Source organism: Chrysochloris asiatica, unplaced genomic scaffold (genome assembly GCF_000296735.1).
Source record: "Chrysochloris asiatica unplaced genomic scaffold, ChrAsi1.0 scaffold00015, whole genome shotgun sequence".
NCBI lineage: Eukaryota > Metazoa > Chordata > Mammalia > Afrosoricida > Chrysochloridae > Chrysochloris > Chrysochloris asiatica.
Window position 1 is genome coordinate 11,072,425 of NW_006408533.1, and position 10,456 is coordinate 11,082,880.

General features: G+C 35.7%; 1 protein-coding gene across 1 annotated transcript in view; it reads right to left on the reverse strand.

Annotated features, from left to right (window-relative positions):
- Nucleotides 1-707: 707 nt before the first annotated feature.
- The window catches only part of DSC3 (desmocollin 3), a 64,868-nt gene continuing 55,119 nt past the window's right edge, over nucleotides 708-10,456 (reverse strand). The window contains exons 14-17 of the mRNA XM_006835123.1: nucleotides 7,720-7,841; nucleotides 3,052-3,232; nucleotides 2,948-3,021; nucleotides 708-905 (exon numbers count right to left, since the gene is read on the reverse strand). Coding sequence (XP_006835186.1) covers nucleotides 708-905; nucleotides 2,948-3,021; nucleotides 3,052-3,232; nucleotides 7,720-7,841 — 575 coding nt within the window. The remainder of the gene's footprint in view (nucleotides 906-2,947; nucleotides 3,022-3,051; nucleotides 3,233-7,719; nucleotides 7,842-10,456) is intronic.

Genomic DNA, 10,456 nt, shown 5'->3' on the forward strand with positions numbered 1-10,456 from the left:
TATAAAATCACATTCAAAAGCATAGAAACATTCTTTTCCATCTGCACTTTCTTGATGTATTTTGAAACTGTGGCTGTATATTTTTGAAAATTTGCTAGTGTAACCAAGTAGTTGCCATCATAATCTTGTTGCCATCCAGAAAGAAAATAAAATTCTAGTACTCGTAGGCAACTCGTGGGGTTACTGATTTTTCAGAGCTGAAAAAAATGCAACATAATTTATCACAATGTTCAATATACTCCTATTCCATTTGCATCAATATCTGGAGCAAGATCAGAATTTCTAGCTCAGATATCAGTTTTATAATATCCAATCAAGCATAACTTAACTACTGGTGGACTAATAGTAACCCAACATATTTGTCAAAAAAAAATCTAAAGATGCACAGGTCCTGCATAGACCTTAATTCCAATGGCACAGATGATGAGATTAACTAATTGTTGATGGCACCTAACAACAACAACTATATACTCAGCAGTAAAGAAGGCAAAATTTATTTGAACATTTTGCACATCTTGAAGATCAGCAATAATTTGCTTTAAATATACAAATTTGTAAATAACAAAATTCAAAATTTAGAAAAATCTGATATATAGTAAATATATGTGTGTACGTGTGTATCTATAAAAATTGAATTTTAAAACATTCCCCTTTTGGGAGCCTCCAAAATGTCTGACAGATGCAGGTACAATTGCAGCACAGTGACATTATCTCTCTATGCATGTTTCTGCTAGTGTAGTAAATTTAGGCTCCAAATTATTTAAGAAGTCAAGTCCATCTTCTTCCTGTTTTTCACTGCAGCAGCCTACAGACCCAGCTGGAGAGCCTCGTCCTTCATAGTTATATGTAAGGACATAATCTTCAGATCGCATATGGTCTTCATTTTGATTATATAGGTTCAATTTCTGTAAAGTAAGAAAATGGATTGTATTACTGTTTTAACCACACAAACATATGAACAGAAAATTTATATTTTTTATTTACCTTTTATGTCTAATTTTTAATCAGTGTGTCCTCTAATGGATTCCTACATACAAAAAATGCACATGATTGGTCTATATCACAACCATACCATAAAAGTACATTTTATATTTCTAGTAATATGTACAAATAAAAATTAGACATAGAAATTTTAATTTAAGTTGTCACTAAAGTTTATCTCTAAATTATATGCTTAGCAACCAAGCTAGTCATGATTAGGAATTTGACCTTGGTCATGAACTGGGTCATAGTTCTCACTTTACCAACTAATGGTATATCTTTGGGGAAGTTAATACGCATACTTAAGTCTTGCTTCCCTTATCTCTAAGATGGGAATACAAACAGTGATCATTTAATGATGAAATTAAATATTGAAATAATGATGCATGAAAAATATTATTATGCCCAGCACGTAAGTAAATGTACATTGACTGTCAGCCAATGCCATTATTATTATTATTTTACTAGTAGTATGTAAAAGTGATGCACCTATAAAGCAGATAAGAATTATTACATTGGCTTCAGAATCAAGTTTTCAAGATAGTTAAAACGTGAGAAAATAGAGAAGTGCACATACATACACACCCAATTTGACAACACTTTAAAAATCACCATAAAAACACTCTGTAGAAACTGGATTTATAAGCATGCGGCTACATATTCCATCATTACTGTATATGAGTTGTTTCTCTAACAAATTGTCAAACTGTGACTTCTCCTTTTTCTCACCTCAGTACTCACTACTTCTCTACACTGGAGCTTATTTGCTTGGCTTCTATTATACTTTATTACTTGATGTGCATCAAGAGAACTCATAGAAGCCTGATAGTACATGAATACCAACTGTTTAGAAACAAGAAAAGGATTCACATTTGAACACGGCAAAAAAAAACATATGCTCAGGACATGTGATAAGATACAGCCATGTCAGAGAATGTTATCATTTTATAACAGACCTATAGTCTCTGGGTGGTGCAAACTGTCAGTAAATTCACTGCTTACTGAAAGGCTGGAGACTCAAGTCCACCTAATGGATTTTGGAGGAAAATCTTGGTGATCTACTTTCAAACAGTTCTACTCTAACACACAAGAATCAACATTAGTCAGAATTGATGCCACACAGCAACTTGTGGTATGCATCAGGATTAAAGGCTTCAAGTCCAGTAGTTATGCTACAGGGGCACTGGTATCCTCTGATAAAAGAAGTGAAAATCTTAATACCAGAAAGAATATTTAACCCAGTAATTGTCTTTCCTAACTTTACACTTAAATCACTTGAAAAAGTTTTATGTGAAAAAAAACAAAAACAAAACACAGACCAATTGAATCAGAATAATTCTGGGTGTAGCACAGTCATTAGTATTCTTTACAAGTTTCCCAAAGGATCTTGATGTGCTTCCAACACTGATAATCCATTATTTAATCCTTCTTTTCTTTCACATTCTTGCTTTCCTCTGAATAAAAATACTTGATTTTTTTTAATAAAGCATGGTGCTTTATACATTAAAATTATTCATAATAATCATATTATTTAATAGGCATCCTAGAGTTATATAAAGATGCTTGTGTTTCCAGATAGAAATGTATATTTGCTCTGGGAAGTTTTCTGATTATGAAAGACTAGAAATTTTCTTCATGTTCATGAGGAAAGTGTTCATGAGAAAAAAACATACCTAAAAATAAAATGTAGTTGAATGAGGTATATTAGAAATATCCAATTTTTATGGGGTTTTAGAAATTATGTGAAATATCACAGTTGAAAGAAAACCTCTTTTAAATTAAGTAGTATAGCAAAATCAGAGAACAAGAAAACAAATGAGAAAGAGAAAGTCAGAGAGTAAGAAAGAGAAAGAATACAACAAAGAATATGGAAAAGTGGTAACTGAAAGTATCTGTACATCTGAATTTTCTAATGTTCCCACTTGAACATTTAAACTTTGAAGTCAAAAGAGTTATGCAAACTCACTTCACCAAGACGGGGTTGTGTAAAATTATGCCACTCTGAGTAAGTGTATCTGCAGTTGTCTGTTTCTACATGTCCTCCTCTGGAATCCAGTGTGTGGTGTCCACCTCCCTTACACGATTCCAAGGTGTGATGATGCCCTGCTCCACGGCAGGATTCCAAGGTTTGGTGTCCTTTCATCATTTCAATGGTTTCTTGTCCGCCATTTTTCATTCCTGATCCCATGGTGCCACAAAAGCCTTGGCTAGAGTTGTTGACACTCTGGGTCATAAATCCATTGGCAGAGCACTGAAATAAAATAAGATGACATGTGGTGGGAGAAAAACAAACTCCAGACACAGTCAAAGAAGGCAAGAGAAAGAGAGAATACTATGATTTTTATTCATTTGCTCATTCAATCAATATTTATCAGTTTCCATTTATGTTCCCCATATAGGGATGGCCCGTTGGGGGCTTCAAGAAGTTCAGATTATCATATGGCAGAAAAAGAGATAATCATTAAAAAGTGTGGCACTCTGCTATATACTGAAGACTATAAATGTTAGAGAAGTACAGAGAAAGTACTACAATTCAAACCAGTTGAGACAAAGTGGAGTAGCCAAGGGAATCTCTGACTGGAAGGACTGAAGACCAGGAATAGGAAGAGAAATGCACCGCCTGCATGAGAATCTGGAGATGGAGGCAAAGGGGGTATGTTCTTTGGCCAATTGAGAATTGGTAGTGCATAGAGTCTCAAGAGTGTGAGGGTGAGATGGAGAGAGAAAGATGAAGCTAGAAAGGATGCAAAGAGGCTGTGCTGAAAAAATGTTGACTTTAACAGGAGACTATAGGGAGTCAATGAAGAATTTTAATAACAGTGGAGGAAATGTATATGAACTATTGAGTGGAAAACTGATCTGCTCTGTAAACCTTCATACAATTCAAAATAAAAAGTTTTAAAATATTTAATTTAAAAAGAAACAAAACTGTGGGGAAGTAGATATTTTAAAAAGTAGACTTCTCAACCATAAGGTGGAAGACAGATAAGAAATCAATCTTATAGATGTTGTTGTGGTTATGTGCTGTGGAGTTGGTTCTGACTCATAGCGACCCTGTACAGGGTTTCTGAGGCTGTAAATCTTTACGGGAGCAGAAAGCCTCATCTTTCTCCTGCAGAACAGCTAGTAGTTTCAAACTGCTGACCTTGCAGCTTAAAGCCCAATTCATAACTACTATGATGTGGAACAAAATTTAATATCATATAAAAAATAGGTTTACTGGTCAGATTGAGACTAATGGAACCCTGAGACTAGATCTGATCAGTACACCTGGTCTTTTAATATGATATTAAGACCCTTATTCACCAGGCAGGTCTGAAGCTGAATTCACCCCCCGTGACTCAATTTTCAACAAACACACACCTTAGAATAATCAACTATTTGAGATCAAAAGGGCATCATTTACCCAAGGTTAAAGTTCAGAAGGATTAGGAAAGAAGGAAGAATGAAAACAAGAAACACCGGAAGGTGTGATAAGCAATGTTGCATGAGGGCACTGTAATCAATGAGACAAAACAAAATGTGCTTGAATTGTCCAGTGTGAAAACTGGTGATGTGCTCAGTAAACCTTCACCCGACTCACAATACAAAGTTTTATTATTTTTTGAAATTTAAAAAAAGAGAAGACAAATTTATAGTTATGGAGGTCAGAGGGAGAGTCACTAAGTTACTCCAGGTGAGAAATAACAAAGACCTTGGTAGTGATGGTTGGAAGTTGCAGATGAACTCCATACAGAATTTATTAGTGGCTGGCTGGAAGACGCAGCAACAGGAAAAGGCAGGAATTATTCCTATGTGTTCTGCTTGGGCACGTCATGTTGTAGTTGTTCAGTGCCGTGAAGGTGGTTCCAACTAATAGCAACCCTGTATATGGTTTCTGGGACTGTAAATCTTTATGGGTACAGAAAGCCTCACCTTTCTTCTACTAGGTAGATGATACAATTCCAATTCATTAAATCAGGGGAGAAGGGCACGTTTGTAAAAAAAAAAAAAGCAATTCAATTTTGGAAATAAACTTGAGAAGTATGTAGTATGTGGAAGATGTAGAGAGGGTAAATGTAAGAATACATGAATCTGGCAGTTAGATGAAGGACCTGAGCTGAAGGTATAATTCTAGTAAGAGGAACATGTGTGGCAGTTACCATAGTTATAGAAGATCACCCAGGAAAGTCTGTAGACTAAGGCAGGGAAAAAAAAAAAAATGAATATAAACTACAAGAAGTATCACATAGATAAAGAGAACAGAGCTGACAGGATTAGAACAGTCTTAAAATAATAGAACAAAAGAGGAAAGGCTATGCGGTCATGCAAAGTGAATAAAACACACACACACACACACACACACACACACATTCATTGCTCTTGAGTCATTCTGACTCCTAGCTAGAAGACAGCTGTAATAAACTGGCTGACAACATGCTAAATCTAAACAAAACAACAACAACAAAAATAGTATAGCTGTTGAAAAGGGATCAAATAAAATAAGCACTCATAGGTTTTAAGTATCAAACATGAAAACTGATGGCTTCTGTCAAAATAATTTCCAGAAAATGCTGAGAAAAGGGGAAGTAAAGTCACAGAAAAATTAAGTACAATTTTTTTTTTCTTTCAAACAGATGAAAGAAAAAGAAATATGGAGAAAGAAGAGGAGGGTTAAGAGTCAAAGGGATTTTTTTCATGAAAAAGATTTGATTAAGTATTAACTTAATTCAGGGACTTCACACCAACCCTCTAGGTCATAGGTCAAATTTTCATTATATCAGGAATATCATTATGTCCGTTCTAATAAAAAAATTTACTTTTATAATGTGTAGCACTGTCAGATAAACACTGGACTGCTAACCACAAGGTTAGTCGTTCAAACCCACCTGCCTCTACAGGGTTACTGTGAGTTGGAACCAACTCAACAGCACTAAACTTCAACAACCTACATTAACTCAGACTTTACTGTGTCATCTTTTAACTACTTTGATATTTAACCACTAATATGCAGAATCTATAACTAAACTGGAAGATATTTTGAGTTCAGATGACTCCTTGATCTTGAAATATATCTATAAAAGATCATGCATATAATCTCACTGCCTTAGAAAAAGAGAACAGAAAAGTAGTCATCTGGTGGCAGTACTGCCCTACATTGCTTTGTTTAGGTTCTTGCTAGAGTAAAATTCTATTTTAAAAAAATCTGACTATCAAATCTCCCTGATGCATAAATTAGTCATCAAAATTACATGCTCATACAGTGGTTCAAACCCACCAACCACTCCTCAGAAACCCAGGGTCACTGTGAGTCGAAACTAACGGGATGACCACCACAACAACATGAGGACAACTCAAAAAGTATCTGTACAAAACCATAGAAATTTTTATTAGACAAAAAATACCAAAATGTGAAGATACAGTTTTTCCACATATCCTTCATCAAGGTCTACACACTTCTGACGGTGGTTTCCACTTCTTTAACTCTTTCCTGAAGAATTCAGCACTATTCAATTTTACACCATGTCAAAAGAGCAGGTTTTGCATCCTTGAGGGACTCAAATCATGTTCTTTTTAAATGTTCCTTGAGTTTGGGGAACTGAAAAACTCTGTAGGGTAAGATCAGAACTGAAGGGTGAATGGGACAGAGTTTCCCAACTAAATTGTCCTAAGACCACCCTTGGAACTCTCAAAGAATGAGCAGCTACATTGCCATGATGAAAAATAGAAGAAATGAAAAAAAATTTCTCAGTGCAATTTTCCTTGCCTTTTACTCAAAACCAATGCAGTTTTTCTTTAAAAAAAAAAACTTCTTCATAAAGAGTCCCTGTGACTGTCCTGTATCCTTCATGAAGATCTATTAAGATTACTCTTTTGGGATCCCCTCAAAAATACTCTCCATACTTTCTTAGCTGACCTGTTTGCCTTGAATTTAACTGGCCCATCAGATCCCCTCTGAAGTCACTATTTTGTTTGGAACTTGCTTTCTTGATTGTACTAGTAAATGTAAGAACCTGGTTACAGTTAATTCCTTAAAATAATCTTCATTAACTTCAATCTTTCTTAAAAGATAAATAGAAAGTTCAGCTCTTTGAGCTAATTATTCTTCATGCAATATTTTTGGCACCTATCCAGCAGAAAGCATGCTGAAGCCAAGATGTTCACTTAACAGTGAAAATGCCAAAGTATTGAGATCCCAACTTCAGTAGCTACCACATCAATAGAAATTCTACCATTTCAAATTGGTGCTAATGGTTTCATTTTCCTACTAATATTTTCTATAAAGGATGAAAAACAATCTACTTCCCAAATATAAACTGAAATGTCTTTGAGGGGAGAACAGCCCTTGTAAGAATTTTTTATGTACTTCCTACAAAACAAGCAGTATAGTGCCAAATACTTCAGAGCGTATCAAGCTAACCAAAGAGTTACATAAGCAAATGATACCCAGAAACACTAATAGACGAGAGCAGTCAAGATTAATAATATTATTGTAAACGTTTATAACTTTAAATTATGTGTATGAACTCATAACAATGAAGTGGAAAAAAGATAATTAAAACAATAAACATAATTTAAGAAATTGAATAACTGCTACTAACATCTTGTTAATTAGCAGACAAAATATATATGCCTACAAAATCTGACCCACATTAAGACATAAATTAGCTCCTAGATCTCAAAATAACTCATAAGGATGAATTAAAGAAATGAAGGCTATTCACAGATCAATAGTCATTCAAAATCTACAACACTTACCACCCTGTCGTCTCCAGGTGCTTCTGTGTTCGATATAATTAAGTTTTGCTGAGCTAAATCTTCAGGAAAACGTTTTCCTTTTCCAGTACCAACAACTCCACATACTAAAGTTAGCAATACACCTGAGTTAAATTAAAAAAAAAAAAAAATTAATGTATATGCAATAAAATAACCATCTTATATTTCTTAAAGGTTGTAGGAAGAGAATAAAGCATGTTCTCATGAAATACCTTGGCCTTTCAAAATCGAGAGGTCATAATTTAGCTTAAATTTTAAAATTTGAAGTGGTTACATCTTGTCCATTATATTAAAGTATTTAGAATGATTAATTCAACAGTATATTTTTTTGAAAAAGCAAAACAAAAAAAAATGGCCATTAATAAAAAGAAAAAACAAGATTTACTGATTCCCCAAAAGATGGTTTGCCTGTATGAAAACATGACAAAACAAACTTTTTCCTCAAAATAAATTTGTCTTCAAGTACCTTAACTGAACTTAGCTTGTATCCTTTCCCTTTAGCATTTTAATTGTGCATTAGAAGTGTGGGAGATCAAACCTATATGGTAGAAACACTAAAAACAGCAACAATAATTTGATACAATGGCCCTCAAGACCCTACATGGGGGATCAATGAACTGCAGCCTTAAATTCAGTCCATCACTTGTTTCTGTATGTACTGTGATCTAAGAATTAGTTTTGCATTTGCAAATGGTTAAAATAAATAAAAAGAAGAATATTTCATGATACATGAGATTCAAACTTCTGTGTCCATAATAAAGTTTTATTGGTAGGCAGCCACACCATATTTCCATAAGGCTGTTTTACCATAAAGAGTAGATTCAATTAGTTATAGCTGAGACTGCTTGACCAGCTAAGCTTAAAATACTTACTATCTTATCCTTCTTATCTTTCTGGTTCAGTTTACTCATCCTCGCCCCCTCATCCACATTCTTCTGGCCACACTGGTCTTCCTGCCATTCCTATTTCTCCAGGAATTCCCTCACTGCCCTTACTAACTGCACGCTTTGCCTTAAGGTACTCCACAAGTCTGATTCTCTGACCTCTTCCAAAAATCAATGACTTCTCAGTTAGGCCTTGTTATTAAGTGCTGTCTAGTTGGTCCCAACTCATAGCAACCCTTTATAAGGTTTCCAAGGAACAGCTAGTGAGTTTGAACTACTGACCTTGTGGTTTAAACAGACCTTGAGGTCCAGTGCCATGGTGCCATACCAGGACTCCTTCAGCTAGGCCTAACTTTATAAAACTGAAAACTGCCATCCTACCTCCAACTTTTCAGCATATAGCAATATTGATCCTACTTATTTTTCTCTATTTTTTCCTCTTCATGTTGTTGTTGTTGTTAAGTGCCGTTCAGTCAATTCCGACTCAGAGAGACCCTGTATAGGTTTCCAAGGAATAGCTGGTGGATTTGAACTGCAGACCTTATGGTTTTAAGCCAGTGCTGATCCTACAGCATGAGACCAGGAGTCTATTTTTTCCTTTCGTGTTGTTGTTGTTATGTGCCGTGGAGTCGGTTCCGACTCATAGCGATCCTGTACAGGGTTTCTGAGGCTGTAAATCTTTACAGGAGCAGAAAGCCTCATCTTTCTCCCACGGAACAGCTGGTAGCTTCGAGCTGCTGACCTTGCAGTTCACAGCCTGATTCGTAACCACTACACTACCAGAGCTCCTTTCATAGCACTTATTAATTAGTTTACAGTCACAAAGCCAGGGTTATTTATTTTTGTCTATCTACTGATGGATCCCAAACACCTAGGACAGTTTCTGATACTGAAAGTACTCAATATGAATTTATTTTATCGAGTTGATGAAGAGTAATGGACACTTACTGGAAACCCAGCATGAACTATTATAAGCCCTGGTTACCATGGTGTTGTTAATTGCCATTGATCAGTTCCAACTCATAGCAACCCTCCCTATATATGGTTTTCGAAGAGTTACTGGTTTGTACTGCCAATCTGTGGTTAGCAATCCACTGTGTATCTTTCGGCACCATAAGTATCCTCTTTATAGATGAAAAAGCTGAAGCACAGTTAAGTAATTTATTCCAAGTTACATAACTTGCAAGTGATGGAGCCAAGATACAAACACAACAGATCTGGCTCAATAGTCTATGTTATTAGGAGGCCAGGCCTTGGAAAAGCCTGAGAAGGAATTCAGAAAAATCATTATAATATGTTTCGTGACAGTTTACATGGGAAAACATAAGTTTTACATTCATCATATCTTATATTGTTTCATTTCCATGGTTATAATCCCCTACATGCATCATCAACCAACCAAAGTGTATACTCTACAAGCCTGCTCCCCGGTTGTCAGCACACAGACTCTCTCCCTCTCTGGGTCTAAAGTCTCCAGCTACTCCAACTCTCCACGTCATTGTCTCTGCCTCCATCTCTGGTGTCACTGCTTCTCTGGATAGGGTCCTGCTCTTAGCTCTTCTCCCTTGATGGTCCCAGGGACCTTCGCTCCTACACTGCAAAGTTAATTACTCCCCTCCTTTTGCTACAAAACGTCTACCTTTACATTTCCAATCCTCACAATCAGTCCTGATAACAATTATTCACTATTGTATCACAAGAGACTTATCCACATTTCCTTTCATCAGCCACACCGAGACAGATTAGATACACTCAGTGGAGCAGTGGAGATTCTACCTTCCTCCACTCCCTCTGTATCTAGATTCCCTCTTGAAAGCTTGTAAGCCAGTCACTTC